This window comes from Herpailurus yagouaroundi, unplaced genomic scaffold, assembly GCF_014898765.1.
Source record: "Herpailurus yagouaroundi ecotype Mexico unplaced genomic scaffold, PumYag 28, whole genome shotgun sequence".
NCBI lineage: Eukaryota > Metazoa > Chordata > Mammalia > Carnivora > Felidae > Herpailurus > Herpailurus yagouaroundi.
Window position 1 is genome coordinate 11,077,013 of NW_024412376.1, and position 23,294 is coordinate 11,100,306.

At 37.6% G+C, this 23,294-nt stretch overlaps 1 protein-coding gene across 1 annotated transcript in view; it reads left to right on the top strand.

The window, feature by feature from the left end:
- Positions 1-23,294, top strand: part of ESCO2 (establishment of sister chromatid cohesion N-acetyltransferase 2) — a 30,494-nt gene that overhangs the window by 3,982 nt on the left and 3,218 nt on the right. The window contains exons 4-10 of the mRNA XM_040464597.1: positions 8,511-8,604; positions 12,252-12,309; positions 15,950-16,073; positions 16,848-16,979; positions 18,096-18,185; positions 18,817-18,960; positions 21,916-22,082. Coding sequence (XP_040320531.1) covers positions 8,511-8,604; positions 12,252-12,309; positions 15,950-16,073; positions 16,848-16,979; positions 18,096-18,185; positions 18,817-18,960; positions 21,916-22,082 — 809 coding nt within the window. The remainder of the gene's footprint in view (positions 1-8,510; positions 8,605-12,251; positions 12,310-15,949; positions 16,074-16,847; positions 16,980-18,095; positions 18,186-18,816; positions 18,961-21,915; positions 22,083-23,294) is intronic.

Consider the following 23,294-nt stretch of genomic DNA (forward strand, 5'->3'; position numbering starts at 1 on the left):
TATATATATATATATATATATATATATATATATATATATATATATAACATGGCTGAACAAAATTTTGGTGTCTTTGCAGCCCAGAGGACTACTTTTATTAGCCAAATAATATAGTTTAATCACTAGAAAGAATTTAGGGCAGGTGCAATGATGGGACTTTTCTCCTTTTTTTGGCTTAAGGAAGCCTACAACATTTTTTTGCATTAAGGTATACATTTCACTAAATCCCTTTATTACTAAAATCCAGAGAAGCTTAGCAATTTTTATCTGGTGGTGTTTTTAGAATATAGAAATAACAAAACTTAGGTAGTGGATTTCCAGCATATGGACATAATTGTTTTTTGTTTGTTTCAGCTTGTTATTTAAAGTACTGGATTATTCCACAAAATTTATTTATTTATTTATTTATTTATTTTATTTTATTTTTTTTTTTTAAAGTTTTATTTATTTTTGAGACAGAGAGAGACAGAGCATGAACGGGGGAGGGCCAGAGAGAGAGGGAGACACAGAATCTGAAACAGGCTCCAGGTTCTGAGCTGTCAGCACAGAGCCCGACGCGGGGCTCGAACTCACGGACCGCGAGATCGTGACCTGGCTGAAGTCGGACGCTTAACCGACTGCGCCACCCAGGCGCCCCCACAAAATTTAAATTAAAAAAAATTTTTTTTTTTTGTTTATTTTTGAGAAAGAGGGAAAGATGGAACACGAATGGGGGGGCGGGGCGCAGAGAGAGAAGGAGACACAGAATCTGAAGCAGGCTCCAGGCTCCAAGCTGTCAGCACAGAGCCCAGTGTGGGACTGGAACCTATGTAGTGTGAGATCATGACCTGAGCCAATGTCGGATGCTTAACAGACTAAGCCACCCAGGTGCCCCTCCATAAAATTTAGAGAAGACAGAAAGTATTAAAAACATTTTTTATGTAAGCCCACTACTTAGAGATGATCACTGCTCATGTATAGTTGGGTTTTGGTTTATTTTATGTAATATGTTTTCATGGTTGCCATTCTATGATTTTTCGTTCTTGCCTCATATTTGACACAGCCAGCCTGGACTAGTGTTGTTTCCTAGGAATAGGATACCAAATTTACAATTTTCTAGGGGGGAAAAAGGTGAAAAGTGTTTAACCCAATGTATTTTAAATTTTTTTTTTCAACGTTTATTTATTTTTGGGACAGAGAGAGACAGAGCATGAACGGGGGAGGGGCAGAGACAGAGCGAGACACAGAATCGGAAACAGGCTCCAGGCTCTGAGCCATCAGCCCAGAGCCCGACGCGGGGCTCGAACTCACGGACCGCAAGATCGTGACCTGGCTGAAGTCGGACGCTTAACCGACTGCGCCACCCAGGCTCCCCCCAATATATTTTAAATGTTACCATTTCAATATAATCATAACAAGTGATTAGTGAGGTATTTTTTTAATTTTATTTTTAATTTTTTAAAATTTACATCCAAATTAGCATATACTGAAACAATGATTTCAGGAGTAGATTCCTTAATGCCCCTTACCCATTTAGCCCATCCCCCCTCCCACAACCCCTCCAGTAACCCTCAGTTTGTTCTCTATATTTATGAGTCTCTTCTGTTTTGTCCCCCTCCCTATTTTTATATGATTTTTGTTTCCCTTCCCTTATGTTCATCTGTTTTGTCTCTTAAAGTCCTCATATGAGTGAAGTCATATGATTTTTGTCTTTCTCTGACTAATTTCACTTAGCATAATACCCTCTAGTTCCATCCACGTAGTTGCAAATGGCAAGATTTCATTCTTTTTGATTGCCGAGTAATACTCCAGCATGTGTGTGTGTGTGTGTGTGTGTGTGTGTGTGTGTGTACATATATATGGTATATATATGTATACGGTGTGTGTGTATACATATATGGTATATATATATATATATATATACACACACACACACCACATCTTTATCCATTCATCCATCGATGCACATTTGGGCTTTTTCCATACTTTGTCTATTGTTGATAGTGCTGCTATAAACATTGAGGTGCATGTGTCCCTTTGAAACAGCACACCTGTCTCCCGTGGGTAAATGCCTGGTAGTGCCATCAGCAATGCAAAAGAGATCTTCTTTCTCCACATCCTCTCCAACATCTGTTGTTCCCTGAGTTGTTAATGTTAGCCATTGTGACAGGTATAAGGTGGTATCTCAATGTGGTTTTGATTTGTATTTCCCTGATGATGAGTGATGTGGAGCATTTTTTCATGTGTTGGTTGGCCATCTGGATGTCTTCTTTGGAGAAGTGTCTATTCATGTCTTTTGCCCATTTCATCACTGGATTATTTGTTTTTTGGGTGTTGTGTTTGATAAGTTCTTTATAGATTTTGGATACTAACCCTTTATCTGGTATGTCGTTTGCAAGTATCTTCTCCCATTCTGTCAGTTGCCTTTTAGTTTTGCTGATTGTTTCCTTCACTATGCAGAAGCTTTTTGTTTTGATGAGGTCCCAGTAGTTCATTTTTGCTTTTGTTTCCCTTGCCTCTGGAGATGTGTTGAATAAGAAGTTGCTGCGGGCAAGATCAAAGAGGTTTTTGCCTGCTTTCTCCTTGAGGATTTTGATGGTTTCCTGTCTTACATTTAGGTCTTTTATCCATTTTGAGTTTATTTTTGTGTATGGTGTAAGAAAGTGGTCCAGGTTCATTCTTCTGCATGTCACTTTCCAGTTTTCCCAGCACCACTTGTTGAAGAGACTGTCTTTATTCCTTTGGGTATTCTTTCCTGCTCTGTCAAAGATGAGTTGGCCAAATGTTTGTGGGTCCATTTCTGGGTTCTCTATTCTGTTCCATTGATCTGAGTGTCTGTTCTTGTGCCAGTACCATACTGTCTTGATGATTACAGCTTTGTAGTATAGCTTGAAGTCTGGGATTGTGATGCCTCCTGCTTTGGTTTTCTTTTTCAAAATCGCTTTGGCTGTTCGGGGTCTTTTCTGGTTCCATACAAATTTTAGGATTATTTTTTCTAGCTCTGTGAGGAATGCTGGTGTTACTTTGATAGGGATTGCATTGAATATGTAGATTGCTTTGGGTAGTATTGACATTTTAACAATATTTGTTCTTCCTATCCAGGAGCACGGAATCTTTTTCCGTTTCTTTGTGCCTTCTTCAATTTCTTTCATAAGCTTTCTATAGTTTTCAATGTATAGATTTTTCACCTCTTTGGTTAGATTTATTCCTAGGTATTTTATGGTTTTTTGTGCAACTGTAAATGGGATCAGTTCCTTGATTTCTCTTTCTGTTGCTTCATTGTTGGTGTATAGGAATGCAACTGCTTTCTGTGCATTGATTTTATATCCTGCAACTTTGCTGAATTCATGAATCAATTCTAGCAGTTTTTTGGTGGAATCTTTTGGGTTTTCCATTTAGAGTATCATGTCATCTGCGAAGAGTGAAAGTTTGACCTCCTCCTGGCCGATTGGATGCCTTTTATTTCTTTGTGTTGTCTGATTACAGAGGCTAAGACTTCCAATACTATGTTGAATAACAGTGATGAGAGTGGACATCCCTGTCTTGTTCCTGACCTTAGGGGGAAAGCTCTCAGTTTTTCCCCATTGAGGATGATATTAGCATTGGGTCGTTCATATATGGCTTTTATGATCTCGAGGTATGCTGCTTCTATCCCTACTTTCTTGAGGGTTTTTATCAAGAAAGGATGCTGTATTTTGTCAAATGCTTTCTCTGCGTCTGTTGAGAGGATCATATGATTCTTGTCCTTTCTTTTATTGATGTGATGAATCACGTTAATTGTTTTGTGGATATTGAACCAGCCCTGCATCACAGGTATAAATCCCGTTTGGTCATGGTGAATAATTTTTTTAATGTATTGTTGGATCTGGTTGGCTAATATCTTGTTGAGGATTTTTGCATCCATGTTCATCAGAGAAATTGGTCTATAGTTCTCCTTTTTAGTGTGGTCTCTATCTGGTTTTGGAATCAAGGTAATGATGGCTTCATAGAAAGAGTTTGGAAGTTTTCCTTCCATTTCTTTTTTTTTTAACAGTTTCAAGAGAATAGGTGTTAACTCTTCCTTAGATGTTTGGTAGAATTCCTCTGGAAAGCCATCTGGCCCTGGACTCTTGTTTTTTGGCAGATTTTTGATTACGAATTAGATTTCCTTACTGATTATGGGTCTGTTCAAATTTTCTATTTCTTCCTGTTTCAGTTTTGGTAGTGTATATATTTCTTTTTTTTTTTTTTTTTTTTTTTTAATTTTTTTTTCAACGTTTATTTATTTTTTTGGGACAGAGAGAGACAGAGCATGAACGGGGGAGGGGCAGAGAGAGAGGGAGACACAGAATCGGAAACAGGCTCCAGGCTCTGAGCCATCAGCCCAGAGCCCGACGCGGGGCTCGAACTCACGGACCGCAAGATCGTGACCTGGCTGAAGTCGGACGCCTAACCGACTGCGCCACCCAGGCGCCCCGATAGTGTATATATTTCTAGGAATTTGTCCATTTCTTCCAGATTACCCATTTTATTGGCATATAATTGCTCATAATATTCTCTTATTATTGTTTTTATTTCTGTTGTCTTGGTGGTCATCTCTCCGCTTTCATTCTTGATTTTATTTATTTGGGTTCTTTCCTTTTTCTTTTTGATCAAACTGGCTAGTGGTTTATCAGTTTTGTTAATTCTTTCAAAGAACCAGCTTCTGGTCATTGATCTGTTCTACTGGTTTTTTTTTTTGGTTTCGATAGCATTAATTTCTGCTCTAATCTTTATTATTTCCTGTCTTCTGCTGGTTTGGGGTTTTATTTGCTGTTCTTTTTCCAGCTCCTTAAGGCGTAAAGTTAGGTTGTGTATTTGAGATCTTTCTTCCTTCTTTAGGAAGGCCTGGATTGTTATATACTTTCCTCTTATGACCGCCTTTGCTGCGTCCCAGGGGTTTTGGGTTGTGGTGTTATCATTTTCATTGACTTCCATATACTTTTTAATTTTCTCTTTAACTGCTTGGTTAGCCCATTCATTCTTTTTTTTTTTTTTTTTACGTTTATTTATTTTTGAGACAGAGAGAGACAGAGCATGAACGGGGGAGGGTCAGAGAGAGAGGGAGACACAGATTCGGAAACAGGCTCCAGGCTCTGAGCGGTCAGCACAGAGCCCGACACCGGGCTCGAACTCACGGAGTGTGAGATCGTGACCTGAGCCGAAGTCGGCCGCTTAACCGACTGAGCCACCCAGGCGCCCCAGCCCATTCATTCTTTAGTAGGATGTTCTTCAGTCTCCAAGTATTTGTTACCTTTCCAAATTTTTTCTTGTGGTTGATTTCAAGTCTCATAACGTTGTGGTCTGAAAATATGCACGGTATGATCTTGATCTTTTTGTACTTAGGGCTGATTTGTGTCCCAGTATATGGTCTATTCTGGAGAACATTCCATGTGCACTGGAGAAGAATATATATTCTGCTGCTTTAGGATGAAATGTTCTGAATATATCTGTAAGTCCATCTGGTCCAGTGTGTCATTCAAAGCCATTGTTTCCTTGTTGATTTTTTGATTAGATGATCTGTCCATTGCTGTGAGTGGGGTGTTGAAGTCTCCTACTATGATGGTATTACTATCGATGAGTTTCTTTATGATTGTGATTAATTGACTTATATAGTTGGATGCTTTCACATTTGGCGCATAAATGTTTACAATTGTTAGGTCTTCTTGGTGGATAGACTCCTTGATTATGATATAATGCCCTTCTGCATCTCTTGATACAGTCTTTATTTCAAAGTCTAGATTGTCTGATATAAGTATGGCTACTCCAGCTTTCTTTTGTTGACCATTAGCATGATAGATGGTTCTCCATCCCCTTATTTTCAATCTGTAATTGTCTTTAGGTCTGAAGTGGGTCTCTTGTAAACAGCATATAGATGGATCTTGTTTTCTTATCCATTCTGTTACCCTATGTCTTTTGATTGGAGCATTGAATCCATTGAGGTTTAGAGTGAGTGATTAGTGAGATATTTTAAATTCTGTTTTTGGTACTAAGTCTTTCAAGCCCATGTTTATTTTCACTTGCAGCATATCCCAGTTGGAACTAGCCATGTTGCAAATTCTTCTTAGCTACTTGTGACTGGTGGCTACCCTAACAGACCGTGTGGGTCTGACACTTTCTATTAGTGACCCCTTATCAGTAATCTTACCAGAGGAAAGTCCCTCCGCCCAGGTACCTGGGGCAGAAAGCAATTGAGACTTTAAGAAAGGCTGTCTCCCAGTTTGGGGCTTGCATGTCTATGGTGACTTGTTTATACTCGTCACAACCTATGTAGCTAGAGAAATGATAGGTTTTCACATGCTGTTCAGTACATTCTGAGGCTTATTTATTGAGCAGTTCAAACTCTCTACAGTCCTTTCCCTCTTCACCACCTCCTCTCATTATCGTTCTTATTGCCTCCTCTCAAATTCAACCCCAGTTTTTACCTCTTGTAGTCACCTAAATTTCAAGTCTCAGTAGCAAAAATTATAAATTGGTGGCCAGTAGGCCACATCCAGCACGTGGGTATTTTGCTAGGCTTACATAATGTTTAACAAAAAAAAAAAAAAATTGAGCCAGCATTCTAAAGAAATGGTGTTTCATGAAAGTTGAAGTCTGATGTATCATGAAAAATGGAAATCTGACCAAGCTAAGCTTTCATTCCTCTATAGCAAACTCTTGGGACAGATTATCAGGCTACCATTTGACAGGTATGAGCTCCACTAAATCAACGTGTGTGTATGTATTTAGATCAGTCCAGTTTTGCTATGAATCAATTTCACTTACCTGCTGTCCTTGTAGGCATTTAAGTTTGCAATCCCTACTAAATATTTCTGCCTGCTTATCAAGTATTGCCAAGTATATTGTTAAATGGAGCATGTTCTTGCTGGCTAAGCCATGATGCTCCGATTTTATTCATTCTTCATATTTTTTTCTACCAAAAAACACCCCTGTGTCTTGATTGGAGTTTTGGTGATATGAGTGTATATCTGCACTTCACATAAATGCACGTCAATTTTTTTTAAATGTACAATTTGCACTAAAATTCTTAGTTTAGCAAAACAAAGTGGTGGGGGTGGGGGGGTGCTGTCTGCATTTCCATCCATTCATCTCCTAGTTAGTTTTCTCTCTATTTGGTGATGAAGATACGGTCTTTATACAGTGACATGATGAATTCTCTGCGACACTCTCTTCTCACTTTCTTTTTTAAACTTCATTTTCATGGGCTAGGTACTGGGTTCTGTCTAGTTTTCAGTAATTTTTGAGAACCTAGGCTTTGATTATCTTACATTTGTGGAACTGAGCTCAGCTCAAGATTTTTTTTTTTTAAAGTTTATTCATTTTGAGAGAGCACAAATGGGGGAGGGACAGAGAGAGAGGGAGAGAGAAAATCCCAAGCAGGCTCCACACTGTCATTGCAGAGCCCGATGCGGGGCTCAAACTCAGCCAACTGTGAGATCATCACCTGAGCTGAAATCAAGAGTTGGACACTTAACCGACTGAGCCACCTAGGCACCCCACTCTGCTGAAGATTCTTAAGATTTTGTTAAACACCCACTAGTAGTATTCATCTCTCCTAGCTAAGGATGATTCCTCTTTTCATTAGAGGGTATATCACCTTTTCCCAACTCATGGAGCCCTGAGAAATGGCAAACTGATGCGTTGTCCCATCTCTGCTGAGATGTAATGGTCTTGAATAGGAGTTCTTTTTTTTTTTTTTTTTAATGTTTACTTATTTCTGACAGAGAGAGAGACAGAGACAGAATGTGAGCGGAGAGGGGCAGAGAGAGAGACACAGAATCCGAAGCAGGCTCCAGGCTCTGAGCTGTCAGCACAGAGCCCGACGTGGGGCTCAAACCCCCAAGCTGTGAGATCATGACCTGAGCCGAAGTTGAACACCCAACCAACTGAGCCACCCAGGCGCCCCAGGAGTTCTTTTTTAATCAAAAGTTTGTTTTTTTTTTCCTTTCCTCCCAAGCTGTATATTCTCTTAAGTCTCACCAAATTAGTAGTGTTAGTGAAATATTTCAGAATGCTTTCCCCTTTGTCTTTCCCACTGCCCTGCTATTGCCCAGCAAGTGGGATTTAGAAGCCTCCAGCTAGTCCAGAATGTTCTTTTTCTTTCCTTGGCTGCCTGTTTTTAAAGCTTATGACAGAAGGTTGTCCCTTCCAATTTGGTGGCTGCTGGGAAAATTTTTGCCATTTTTACTAATTGTTTGGGTTTTTTTGGTGTTGTTTTTTTTTTTTTTACTTATCATAGGAGGAATGTTCTGTAGTCTTCATCCTGTTATCTCTATCAGGAAATAGATGTTTTGACAGAAGTAAATATGCACACTGTATTATGTACATTTCATAAATATAGGGGAAATTATCCTTAAAATAGTCTGAAAGTTGAGGATTTAAAGTCAGTTAAAAAGTGTAATTTGTAATAAACTAGATATTTTGTTTTAGAAATAGATCTGTGGGGATCTGTTCATGAAATAGAAAATCGTTAAGAATTAGAGTTTTTTTAAATTTTCCCTATTCATTTTCAGGATTCATCAGGTGGAGTAGTTTCTTCAAGAGAATGTAAACCTAATGAAAATAAATGTTTTCCTTCAGAAGATTCTCTCAGTGAAAACAAGGCGGGTAAGTAAGATAAAACTTCTCAAAATGAGTTAATTTACTTACAATAATAATTCATTACATGTGTCGATATGGAATTCTGTACAATAATGTTTTTTTTTTTTTTTTTCAGTATGTGTGCTTCTACTTGTATCTTTATGTTTATCTCAGTGACACTGTTTTCTGTAGTAAGCAATGTAGTGCAGTTTGAAAACGAGGAAGGTAAGGAGACCTTAGGCTGGAATTTATGACAAAATACTGATGAATAATTGGTCTATGGGATGTAGCCAGGGTACTTAAGCTCCCTAGAACTTGGTCTTTTCATTACACCTACTCTACCTGTCTTTTACCCAAAATAATAGAAAGGAGTAAAAACAATTTATGTTATATATTCATCATCAAAACTCTACTGTAAGTAAGCATAATTTATGAAGCCATCAAAAGGACACTTGGGCATCAGGAACTTTGGGATTTTGTCTAGGTCTGCCACTAATTAACTATGTGGTCTAGGGATGAGATCTCTAGTCTTCATTTTTAAATTTCTCTTAGTTCTGAAATCCCATTACTAACTTGTAATGTCATTGTTCAATTAAACAGTATTTACTAAACTATGAACATACACAGAGGTTAACATTCTACTTACCAACCAGATTCTGGATAACTTTACTTTGTTGGTTATAGCTGTAAGTTTGAAAATAAATTAAAATTCTTGGAGTGTATATATATTGATTACAGTGAGAAAACTGCAGTTCACAGGAAGAAAACAGATAAAACAAAGAGCATAGTCTGGAGCAATAGCCCTTAAGAGGACCTAATGATATATAGAGAAGGATTGTTCATAATGATAATTCTGAGATACCCTGTTAATAACTAGTATTTACTAGGTGCTGAATATGTACCAGGCAGTGCTAAGTGTTAGTATGTGTTATGTTTCCTATGGGTTGTGCTATTACTGACCTAATAGAACGTGTAACAGAACAATAGTGGCTTTCTCTTTACAGTAGTTAATAAAGTTTGCTTTTAAAATAAATTTATTTTAGGGGTGCCTGGGTGGCTCAGATGGTTAAGCAACCAACTCTTGACTTTGGTTCAGGTCATGATCAGAGTTCATGGGTCAGCACATCGGGCTCTGTGCTGAGAGTGCGGAGCCTACTTGGGATTTCTCTTTCTCTCTTTCTCTCTCAAAAAATAAAAAAAAGTGAAAAAAAAATGAAAATAGATTTATGTCAGTATACTAAAGTCCATTTAAAGAAAAACATTTCATGAACAAAAAATAATACAGGTGGCACAAGGATATGGCAAAATTCATAAAGGTCGTGTACAAATGGTAAAGGATTGTAACAATAATTACAGTTTATCATTTCTCACAACCTTAGGAAATGGGTTTGTATGCCCATTTTGTAGAAGAGGAAACAGACTTAGGTTAAGTAACTAACCCACAGCAGATCAGACCTGTCTTGGCCTTGTTTCTAGAGAATGAGCTCTATTTTTCAATGCAAAGTTAAAAGTTTGCTTTTTACTCAGTAGCCCGCTTGTCCCATATTTTTCTCTAAACAACTACTATTTTAACTTTGGTCTTTTTTTTTTAATAGTATTTTTATTTTGTAATAATTTTAGATTTATAGAAAAGTTATAAAGACAGTACAGAGAGTTCCTGTATATTACTCCCCTCATTTCCCCCATTGTTACTATCTAATATCAACATTGTACTTTTGTGAAAACTAAGAGACTGATACCAGTACATTACTATTAACTAAGCTCTAGACTTTATTTGGAGTTCAGCAGTTTTCCATTAATGCCCTCTTTCTATTCTACAATCCAGTCCAGGGACCATATCGCCTTTAGTTATGTCTCCATAGTGTCCTTTGGTCTGTGACATTTTCTCAGTCTTTTCCTTGTTCCATGTTTTTCATGATTTTGACATTCTTGAGTACTGGCCAGTTATCCTGTATCATGGCCCTGAATCTTGGTTTGTCTGATCTTTTCTCATCAATAGAATGGAGTTAATGGGTTTGGGGAAAGAATGCCCCTGATGTGAAGTACCCTTCTCACCACACTGGATTGGGGGTACTGATGTCCATATGACATTACAGATGTCCATGTGACATCACTTGGTCAAGGTCAAGTTTGTCAGATTTCTCTACTGTAAAGTCACTCTTACTCCTTTCCCATACTCTGTTCTTTGGAAGTAAGTCACCAAGTCTAGCCCATCCTTTCATGGAGAGGATTAAGCTCCATCTTCTGGGGGAGTGGAGATATTCACATATATTATTTGGAATTCTTATGTAAAGAAGTGTTGTCTCTTTTCTCCTAATTGTTTCCTCCATCTTGAAGTAAATGGAGTCATGGACACTTAACAGTATGGACTCATGAATATTTTATATTTTGGGTTGTAATCCAATACTACATTATTTATTCTGTTGTTCACATTGTTCTAGTTTTTACCAATGGGACATCTGTTCAAGTCATTCTCTTTGGCATGCCTTGTCCTTTTGTTTCTTTTGAGCACTTCTTTATTTTCTGGCACTACAGGGTATTCCAGCCTCATGTTGTATTTTCTCTGCCCCAGTCCTAGAATCAGCCATTTCTCCCAGGAAACTGGTGTGTTCTGTTGGACTTCTATTTATAAACCAAGATCTGGAGTTAGTGTGCTCACTGCTCTGGAGTGTTACTGCTTCTAGGCCTTCTCAGCAAACAGAGCTAGGAAATATACGTATGCATACCGTGTATGCACACATCTATAATTGTTTCTGTATCTCTCCATCTGTACATACACTAAATAAACGTAAGTTCAAATTTGCTGTCCCGGTCTCTAATCCAATACAACAGGGTTTATCCCATCCTTTCTTGTTTATCCATGGCTTCCCTTAGACAGGGAAAAACTTTTCCACTATTCATCACCCACCCACTTAATTGTTCAGTCCCAGTACACCTGCACAATAGTTTCAGAATTGTTAATTCATACTCCTGTGAGAAATATTTACCAGTTAGAGTCTATTATTTACAGTCCTTTTGTCTTTAGCCTTATAATTTCTAGTTAAAACACAGTTTGATAAAGATATTTAGGTCAGCTGCCCATTCTTCCCCTACCTCCTTCATCGCGGTCATGCCACCCTGTTCTAATACAGTTAGATTCATTCGTCACAGTGTGCATTCCATCCTGGGATCCCTCAACATCATGGCTGATGTTTAAATTTATAAAGTTCAACTTAATATTTTCTTTCATGTACTGTGCTTTTGGTGTTACGTGTAAAAACATATCCAAACCCAAGTTGTGGAGTTTTCGCTCACATTTTCTTCTAGAAGTTATATAGTTTTACATTTTACAAATAGATCTGTGACCCATGGTGAGTTAATTTCTATAGAAGAGTGTTGTTGGGTTTTTTTTTTTTGCATATGACTGTCCAATTGTTCCAGCACATCTGTCGACTCTCTTTTCTCCATTTAATTACTTTTTTTCTGTCAAAAATCAGTTGACTGTATGTGTGTGGGTGTGGTTGGGGCTCTCTATTTTGTTCCATTGATCTAGACCATACTGTCTTGATTATTTGTTAAGTCTTGAAATCAAGTGATTTCAGTATTTAGGTGTTATTAACATTTAAAGTTTTATGATTTAAAGCTTTGAGTTTATTTTATAATACAAAATTACTGTCATTTTTGTCCCCAACCAGTTTCTCCTGATTCTGTTGTCTACCCGATCTTCAGTGTGTCTTCAGTCAATACAAAAAGGTAAGGATTGCTCTTATTTTAATGTTTAAGCTTTATTTAATTGAGTCCTTCTGGGTATCTTTCTTTCTTGCACTATGTAATTTGGAGAGTATTTTTTTTTTCCTCCCCACTAAGGGGATATTGAGAATAAGATGAAATCAGGCCCTCTCCTAGAAACTTCATAAGAACCCAAGAGTTAAGAGAAGGGAAATATCTTTATGGGTTTGAGTGATAATAATTGCTAACATTTTTATACAGTACCTGACCCATAATAAATAGTTTATATCCATTATTTAACTTGGTTCTTAGAACAGCCCAGAAGATCGATACTATTAACAATTCCATTTTCAGCTGAGGAAACTGATAGTAATTCACATCTCTTAGAAGCACAGCTCTTAGCAGCCACAACTAGAATCTGTATCTGAATTAAAGCCCATTCAGCTGTATTGCCTTTCCTGGGTGATAATATATTAATGATAGTTCATGTTTAATGAGCATTTACAACCTCATGATGTAGGTACCAGTGTTACCCCATTTTATAGACTAGGAAACTGGCCAGAGGAGTGAGTAACTTACAGCAGCTTTAGTGCTGTTAGAAATCCTGGCTGAAAAGGGATACAGGAGTACTGATGCATAGGGGCACTTGTACCCCAATGTTTATAGCAACACTCTCAACAATAGCTAAATTATGGAAAGAGCCTAAATGTCCATCAATTGACAAATGGATAAAGAAATTGTGGTTTATATACACAATGGAATAGTACGTGGCAATGAGAAAGAATGAAATATGGCCTTTTGTAGCAACATGGATGGAACTGGAGAGTCTTATGCTAAGTGAAATAAGTCATACAGAGAAGGACAGATTCCATATGTTTTCACTCCTATGTGGATCCTGAGAAACTTAACAGAAGACCATGGGGGAGGGGAAGAAAAAAAATGGTTAGAGAGGGAGGGAGCCAAAACATAAGAGACTCCTAAAAACTGAGAACAAACTGAGGGTTGATGGGGGTGGGAGGGAGGGGAGGGTGGGTGATGGGTATTGAGGAGGGCACCTGTTGGGATGAGCACTGGGTGTTGTATGCAAACCAATTTGACAATAAATTTCATAAAAAAAAAAATCCTGGCTGAAGCTGCCACTATGCTAGTCAAAGCTAAGACTGGGAAGGGGAGAAGCATGAATGTGAGAGTGATAGGCTAGAAAGCTCTGGCAAAGAAGTATCTTATGGTCTTAACATCTTCCTAAGTAGTTTTTGTACTTCTGTCCCCCCTTGATGATAAATAACTGTAGGTATTGAGCAAGGAACTTTCTAGCTGAGTTCTACTTTTAGGGTACCTCCATCACCTCAGAAATTGGGTTGGGTAGCAACTTTCCCTCTTTAAAGGCCATGTTCCTAGTTTTTTGCACCTTTCTGTTTTTTCATCTATGTCTTCTTTCATGACTATTTATTGAGGATTGAAATCTACCACAATTAGCTGATGTAAGTGTATAAACTAATTAATCTAGCCTAAGGAGATATGAGAATACTATTGGTTGGATTGTTTGAAATTTCTCTTTATGGAGGACCCAAAAGGTCAGATCTCGTCAATCACTTGTGGTTTAATCTATGACTTTTACTTTAGGCAGATTACAGATTCTCCAGGTTCATTGTCTCACATTCATTTTTTGTTTATTCACTCATTTGGCAAACATTTATAGAGTGCTATATGATATTGAACTATTATACTGAGTTTTGGAGATGTGAAAATAAATAACACATGGTCCTATCATGGAAGTTATGATTAGAGGAGAACGGGCATTATAATAAAATGTTAAAATTGCTAAGATAGAAATAAAGAGATTGTGGTCATACATGCAGGGATGGGAATTTGCTGAGTTACTCAGCAAAGGTTGTATAAACGGCACGAGTCAAGCAGCCTAGAGAGTGTGTTTTGTGTTACGGGCACATACCATTAGTGGTTTGTCAAAGCAGTTCAAGAGCGTCACGTCCAGCATTTTTTTTAATGGAATAATGCATCTCTCACAGTTATTTATTAACAGTAAGTTATTTAGTAAAACTTTCTGGTTTTAGTTTTATATGTGTATCTATATTGGTCATAATGTAAAATAAATTTCTTACCGTCAAATGACAGGATAGTTTGGCTTAGCTTAAAAAACACTGGACACTTATTTTTCTAGTGTTTTTTTTTTTTTTTTTTTTTTTTTTCTTGTGAGTTTTTTCTGAATCTCTTGATTTGGTCACCTGGGTTTTTTTCCTTGCCTTTTTTTTTTTTTTTTTTTTTTTTTTTACCTCTACTCTCCACAGATTTTTATTCCTTTGGTCCTTGGAAAACAAAGGTCCTTTTATTATAAGACTTGGGTTACAAACTCAGGGCCTATAGAGATTGGGTGGAGATTGGAGCCAAATGGGGAATGCATACCTTAAATAAAAGAGCATGCATTGTGTTAGTTACATTCTTTGAAGAAATAATGGTCTGGTGATCTTACAGTGTCTCTTGCAGTATTGGAAATACACATTTTTTTATTTTTTTATTTTTTTTTCAACGTTTATTTATTTTTGGGACAGAAAGAGACAGAGCATGAACGGGGGAGGGGCAGAGAGAGAGGGAGACACAGAATCAGAAACAGGCTCCAGGCTCTGAGCCATCAGCCCAGAGCCTGACGCGGGGCTCGAACTCACGGACTGCGAGATCGTGACCTGGCTGAAGTCGGACGCTTAACCGACTGCGCCACCCAGGCGCCCCGGAAATACACATTTTTAAGTGAGATCTCTAAATTTTAAAATATTGGTAGCTAATCCACAGTTTTTTTTTTTTTAATTTTTTTTTTAATGTTTGTTTATTTTTGAGACAGAGCATGAACAGGGGAGGGGCAGAGAGAGAGGGAGACACAATCTGAAACAGGCTCCAGGCTCTGAGCTGTCAGCACAGAGCCCAACGTGGGGCTCGAACTCACAGACCGTGAGATCATGACCTGAACCGAAGTGGGATGCTTAACCGACCAAGCCACCCAGGCGCCCCTAATCCACAGTTTTAAACACTGTAAGCCAATCAAAACATATCTGCGAGCTGTATTTGGCCCAAGAGCCTCCAGTTTACCACCTCTTTAGGCCAGTCCCCACATTCTTTCCTAATTGGAACAGGTTGCCTCAACAACATCTATCCAGCCAAAATATTTTTTTCCTAAGTTTGAAAATAGTGGGGTGATGCTTTAGGTGTGAGGACAAGTGAATATATTAACCTCACTCACTGCCCAAGTATAGAGTTGTTGGATATAATATACTGGTAGCTGACTTCCTGTGGAACTGTGAGATTCAAGAATAGAATCTTCTTATTTGCTGTGGCGTTACAGGGATTTCTTTATGCTTAGGGTAAGCATTGCCCTAAAATTCGGTAAAGCAAAAAATAAAAAAATAAAATCACTTTTTAAGAGTTAAGTCAACTGCTATTCTTTACTGGTTACCTTGAGTAAGTTACTGATCCTCTCTGAGTGGGCCTCCGGTTTCTCATTGTTCTGAGCCCTATTGCTTCATTAAGTTATTGTCAATAGAAGGCATTAAAAATTGCAAGGTGCTCTGCAAATGTTATAGACATAGCTGTTTTCATTGTAATTTCTCAGACATTTCAATTTATTAAATAATGTTTATTAACTTTTATTTCAAAGATCTTTAGTTGAACAGTCTTCTGTGGGATCCATCATATCTGCTAACCTCTTGAAACAGATCAATACACAGAAAAGTACTAATACTAGAGATACAAATAAAGAAACAAAAGACCAGCTCATCATTGTGAGTAAATTTAAAAGCTCCTCCTGTATGTGGCTCTCATGTAGAACATGAAGGCAGACATGTTGTCTTAGCAGAGTTAACATGGTTTATAGACATTCTGAGTTGTGTATATGCCAGCTTTGTTGTAGTGGTAGCATTTAAACTAGTCAAGTAGATTTTCAAACTGATAGTGTTGGGCAATGTGTTATGAGATAGAATGGAAGTTAATAAGCCATGACAGTGAATATTCCTGACTTTTCTATATTTATGAAGTTATCTGTGCTTTTCTGAACTTTTATTATGTACTGTATTTATTTTTTATCAACTTTTGGGGCAAAGAATTTTAATATTCCTAATCACTTAAGGAAAAACACTATATAATGAATATACAAGTCCTAGAATTTTTGCCGTGCCTCTTTGAAACAAGGCTTTTTCAGGTCTCTTCACTTAAGAGCTTAATAATTATGCTCTCTTGTTCATCTTAGCCATTATCTTTATGATTTGATTTGATTCCTTCTTAGAACTATGGGTCAAGCGAAAGAATCTTGATTTTTTTTTTTTATACCATCAAAGAGACCATTTCACTTCTTGCATCAGTTTATTGCATTTTTAGGTCTCATTCCATTTTGTTTAGGAGGTGGAGGGAGGGGACATAGTAACCAGACTTTCATTTAGTATTTCACTTGTGCCAGCATAAAAGAAAAATAGGGAGAAATTTGAATGAATGGCTACATGAACTAAATATAGAGCTATTTGTGATGTGTTTAGATGGACTTGTTCTTTTCCCAATTACAGGACGCAGGTCAGAAACATTTTGGAGCCACCATGTGTAAGTCCTGTGGCATGATCTACACCGCATCCAACCCTGAGGATGAAATGCAACATGTCCAGCATCACCACAGATTTCTGGAGGGGATCAAATATACAGTAAGTCAAAAACAGTCTTTCAATTTGTTCTAAAAGTAAAACTGCTTTAAAAGGTACATATCTTTTGCTTAAATATTGGAAGATCTGTATCTTTAAATATCATCTACAGCTTTGTTGTCTTAATATTTGAGGCTGATGGTACTTAAAAGCTAACTTCAAAAAATTTTTCTTTTTTAACATTTATTTATTTTTGAAAAACAGACAGAGTGTCAGCATGGGAGGGGCAGAGAGAGAGGGAGACACAGAATTGAATCAGACTCCAGGCTCTGAGCTGTCAGCACAGAGCCCAACATGGGGCTCGAACCCACGAACTGCGAGATCATGACCTGAGCCAAAGTTAGATGTTTAACTGACTGAGCCACCCAGGCGCCCCCAAAGCTAACTTTTAATAAAAGTGCCATATCAGACTTTCTATCCTGATATAAGTGTTGTTCTAGGTTGAGTGAACACCCTTCATCCTTAACTCTAGCCTTTTGAGCGGAGCTGCACAATTAGGATATAAAACCCAGAGACTTGAGCAGACTCTACTTCCCCATACCTCTTCACGTTAGTAGGAGTATTCTTTGTAGATAGGGTTAGAAAAACCGCTTTTCTGTGATTTCTCCAGGCTTTTTCTTTTCTGAAAGGAGAGGTTCCACCTTTTCATCAAGCACCTTTCTAGTATAATGCATCCTGTTGTCCTTTATGTTCTACCTGCTATTCAAATGCATTTCTTTTTTTTTCTATAATATTTTTAGTGTGGTTTATTAAACCTCTGCTTATCCTAGCCCTCTTCTACCTTCCCACTCCTAATAATTCATCATTTTTTCTCTATATTCTTATGAAGTCCTCTTAATTGACTTTCCATTATTTTATAATAGATAATATAAATGTCTCCCAGCATGTAGGGTGTCAGTCAGTCTCTTGAGGACAGGTACTTTATTTCAGGCATCTTTTACTTCCCTTCCCACACTCCTTTAGTCAGATTTTGTCCTTTTTCGCATCATTCATTGTTCATCTTTTTGTCCTCTCTAGACCAAATTGTTTAATGATCTTGTGTGTGTGTGTGTGTGTGTGTGTGTGTGTGTGTGTTTTCTCTCTCTTCAGATTAAACTGAGTTTTTTTTTCTTTCGTCAGGGCTGGAAAAAAGAACGTATAGTAGCACAGTTTTGGGATGGGAAAATTTTGTTGGTCCTGCCACATGATCCGAGTTATGCTATCAGAAAGGTATGGAACATTAGTTTCTTAATCCTTGTTCTCCTACTCCCTCTCCTCTCACCAAGAATTCAACCCATGTTGAAGTGTAAAACCCCTTTGCTGATAGCTAATTCATTCTGGTGATTCTGGTTCTCATGCAGGCGTCAAATTCATAGTGGTTTATACAAAACTAAATTTAGAATTACAAGATGAAGTGACAGTCAAAGATTTAAGAGAACAGATAAGGCTCTATTGCTTATCTTTTACCTTCGTCTTCACTTGTGAAAGATAAACTAAATTTTTCAGTATTGAGAAATTAATGACCCCAGAGTCTCTCTCTTATGTTGTTACTGCGTGTCTCATGGGCTGGATGTATTCAGTGCACATTGAATAAAGCTGAAACAAAATCTGTTTTGGCACTTCCCACCCCTTACTCCCCCTAGGCATCTGCATTTCTTTCTGCTGAAAGTGCTCTTTAAAATAGGATTTTCAAACTCTGTTTTCAAAGTGGCAGATACATGCATCAGTAGTAAAATAATTTTGAGGGTGTGCAAATTTAGGAAATAGAAGTAAAAGGTACACATTTTCTGTACATAAATGTATATATAGTTTCTGTTCTTTTTAAAACAAATTAATCTCTTTTGTTTTTTAACATCATTAGGTAGAAGATGTCCAGGAACTTGTTGATAACGAATTGGGCTTCCACCAAGTTGTTCCCAGATGTCCAAACAAAACCAAGACTCTTCTCTTCATATCTGATGAAAAGAGAGTAGTTGGGTGTTTAATTGCAGAGCCCATCAAACAGGTGTGGTATATGTCTTTTAAATTATTGGCATAATGTGTGAGCAAAATAAAGTAATTGGGTGAAGGCTTCAATAAGCAGTTAAGAATGCTACCATTGATGGGGTGCCTGGGTGGCTCAGTTGGCTAAGTGTCCAACTCTTGGTTTTGACTCGGGTCATGATCTCGTGGTTTGTGAGTTCAAGCCCTGCATCGGGCTCTGCGCTGACAGTGTGGAGCCTGCTTGGGATTCTGTCTCTCCTCTCTCTGCCCCACCCCTGCTCATTCCCTCCCTCCCTCCCTCCCTCTTTCTCTCTCTCTCTCTCTCTCTCTTAAAATAAATAAAGTTAAAAAATAATAATAATAAAAAAATACTACCATTGATGACATTTTCCCCTGCTAAAGTATCCTGGACCATATAGATAATTGAAGTCATTTATTTCTATTATATTTGGTATTTTGCCATATATAAAAAGCAGGATTAGTAAGTCTGTCCTGTGTTCATGTAGTCATTTCCATACCTGGACTAGTGATTTTAAATAAGCAAATCTGTAGAGCCCAGATATTGAGGATGTGGCTTAGTGCAGGTTAATATATTTGGCAAAATAATTATTGTCCCTTAATTAGAATCTATTTTAGGTACTAATGAGCAATGTTCTGGAAGAGGAGTTGGCAAACTTCAGCGCCTGGGCCATGTGTGGCCCACCACTTGTTTTATAAAGTTTCATTAGAACAGAGATATGCTTATTTATTTCCATATTAGCTGGTTGTTTTTGTAACAGGTATAACGGATCACATGGCCCAGTGAACCTAAAATATTTATAACTTGGCCCTTTACAGAAAAAGGTTGCCAGCTTTTTTTCTAGAATAGAGAGAGTTTTTGCCTTCAAGGAGCTTATAGTATAATCTTTAGCTAAGGAGAATTATAGTTCAGAGGTGTTCTTTTTACCTGACTTTATAGGATCCCACACTTAGGTCTCCTTCCTTTTAAAAATATTTGATTTCTCAATACATCTGAAAATGATACTAGCATAAATTTTTTACCTTTGTGTAAGTGGTTCCCTTTCTCCCCTCATTTCTACTATCTTTATTACTCTTCCTTATTTTCTCTTTTTTCACCATATATACATATACATATACATATACATACATATATATATATATACACACACACACACACACACACACACACACACACACACACACACAATATAGTGTCCCTCATGTGTTTATCAGAAGCTGGAGAGAAAAGCAGCTGGTTTGTATTAGTAGTCAATTTGGCCTTTTATTCTAAAGAAGTAGACTATTTATGTAGTGATAATAAGCAAATATAGCTAAATAACATATATTCTCTTCTACTTTTTCGTATTTCAAGAGCAATGTTTTCTTGATGGTAGTTAAAACTTAAGTACCCACCTATCAGAGCAGCTATATTAAAAAATAGTGACAAGGCACCTGGGTGGCTCAGTCGGTTGAGTGTCTGACTCTTGATTTTGGCTCTTGTCACAATCTCAGGGTTATGGGATGGAGCCCCATATTGGACTCCACGCTGAGTGTGGAACCTGCTTAAGAGTCTCTCTCTTCCTCTCTGTCTCTCAAAAAAAGATAAAAAATAGTGACAATATCAAATGCTGGCAAGGCTGCAGGGAAAACTAGATCTTTTAGACATTGTTGGAGAGAACATAAAATGTTAGGACTACAAAATGTTTGACAGTTTCTTAAAAAACTAATCCTACATTTATATGACCCAGCAGTCCTACTTCTGGTTATTTATCCCAGAGAAATGAAAACCTACTCTACACAAAAGCCCATTCCTGAAAGTTTATAGCAGCTTTTTTGGTAGTGGTCAAAGCCTAGAAACAAAGAAACTGTTCTTCAGTAGGTGAATGATCACTCAAACTGGTACATCCATTCAATGGAATATTAGTCAGCAATAAAAAGGAACAAACTGTTGATATATGCAACAACTTGGACAGACGTCAAGGGCATTGTGCTAGTGAAAAAAGCCAATCTCCAAAGACCACATGATGTATGCTGCCATTTATATGACATCCTCAAAATAACAGAATTATAGAGTTAGAGAATAGATTGAGGTTGCCAGGGCTTAGAGATGGTTGAGGGAAAAGGTGGACATTATTACACAGAGACAACAAGAGAAAGATCCTTGAGATGATCCAGTAGCTCTGTATGCTGGTTATGGATACAGATAAGTTGTTCCATGACATGGGAATATATGCAAACATTATACCTATGTTAAACCCTTGGTTTTGGTATTGTACTGCACCTATAGAATATATAATCATTGGAGGAAGCCAGATGAAGGATACATGGATCCTCTGTACTATTTTAAAGATCCTTAAATACCACCCAGATTTCATAGTTAATATGCAAAAATCTTTAGTGTTATCATTTTTTTTAGGATATCATAAATAAATGCAGTTTAGACTGGAGAGAATGGGAGAAGTTTATGTACTATATTAAAAGAGTCTGATTTTTATGATTTTTTAATCAATAGAAGGAAGTTCCATAATGGTATGTAATCCACTGGAATATGGGAATATCTCAACACCAGTATTTTTTTAAGCATTGTGTGACCATATTTATTTATTTTCAGAGAAAGAGAGAGAGAGGGAGCTTGCACACGGGGGAGAGGCAGAGAGAGGGAGAGAGAGTCCCAAGCAGGTTCTGCCCTGACAGCACAAAGCCCAATGCGGGGCTTGATCTCATGACCTGAGCCAAAATCAAGAGTTGGATGCTTAACCGACTGAGCCACCCAGGTGCCCCCATGCATTGTGTGACTATAAGTGGGTAAGAATCTAGGAAGTATCAGAATTTTAACATTTTTGGTGAAGGTAATAAGATTAATTTTAGATACTTAAGTCTTATTTGAGGAATGTGAACTCAGCTGTACTATTTTTTACAAAGAAATGTGAACTCAACTGTACTATTAGCTCTAGATGCGTCTGTATTATCATTGTAGGCCTTCCGTGTCCTGTCCGAACCAACGGGTCCAAGCTCTAAAGAATGTCATCGGGCTTGGCAATGTTCAGATGTACCAGAACCTGCAGTCTGTGGAATAAGTAGAATCTGGGTCTTCAGACTGAAACGAAGAAAGCGCATTGCAAGACGACTGGTGGATACTCTCAGGTAAGAAATAAAATAAAATAAAATGGATCTAGACCCAGATTGGCTTTCCCAGAACCTTTCCTGGTTTATGAGTCAAAGGGAACGATGTTATAAAGACACTTATGTTTAAATACTGCCAAAGTCAGGCTAAGGCCAGCAATGGCACTGGAAAACAAACAAACAAATACACTAGATGTACTCAGTTTAGGGCACAACATTCCAAATGTGAAACATTGTAGCCCAGTGCTTATTAAACCACCTGTGGTGAAAGACTAGTTTAATTGCACAGCAACACTTTAATAAAATGAAAATGAATTGCTAGAAAATGAAATAGGAAAACAAAATAAAAAAATGAGACATACAAGTCCCTATTTTTATTAGATTCAGGAGATGTGAAATTTAACATTGCAATAAATATAATTTATACAAACAGAATACAGGCTTAAAAAAACTACAGAAATTGTACATTCATTGTTCATTGACTACTGTGTGACTCGGTAATTGATGAAGACTTATAAATCTAAATGTAAAAATGAGTTAGCCAGGCAACCCACAAAATGGGAGAAATTCATCTAATAAGAGTCCAGTATAACCAGTATATATAAAAGAACTCTTCCTATACAACAATAAAAAGACAAATGGCCCAATTAAAGATGGGCAAAGGATTCCAATACACAGTTCTTCTTTGAAATACATATGGCTGCCACCAAGGATTCGCAAACTAAAACCATGATGAGATACCACTTCATACTCACTAAACTGTTAGTGATATGACTTACTTGCTTGTTAACATACCTGATCTAGGTTGGATGGATGAGTTTCGTTTCACAACACTTACTCTCTCGACCTCTATACTTAAGAGAACAGGTTACAATCCAGGGACCATACTTTGAGGAGTGATCTAGCCTTGTGAGTCCTGTACGCTTTTTAGGAAAGAACACCCAAGACCGCTGTGGGATCCAGTGTTGGGCCATAATCCTAGTCACCTGCACATACCTTATAAAGGCGAGTAGTGAGAATTAGTGTCTATAATGATTTTATTTGATAGTTAATTATGAAAAATCTCTATTTTTTTGAATGTTTATTTTGAGAGAGAGAGAGAGAGAGAGAGAGCGAGAGAGCGCGCATGAGCGGGGGAGGGGCAAAGAGAGAGGGAGACACAGAATCGGAAGCAGGTTCCAGGCTCTGAATTGTCAGCACAGAGCCCAATGTGGGGGCTTAAACTTGTGAACT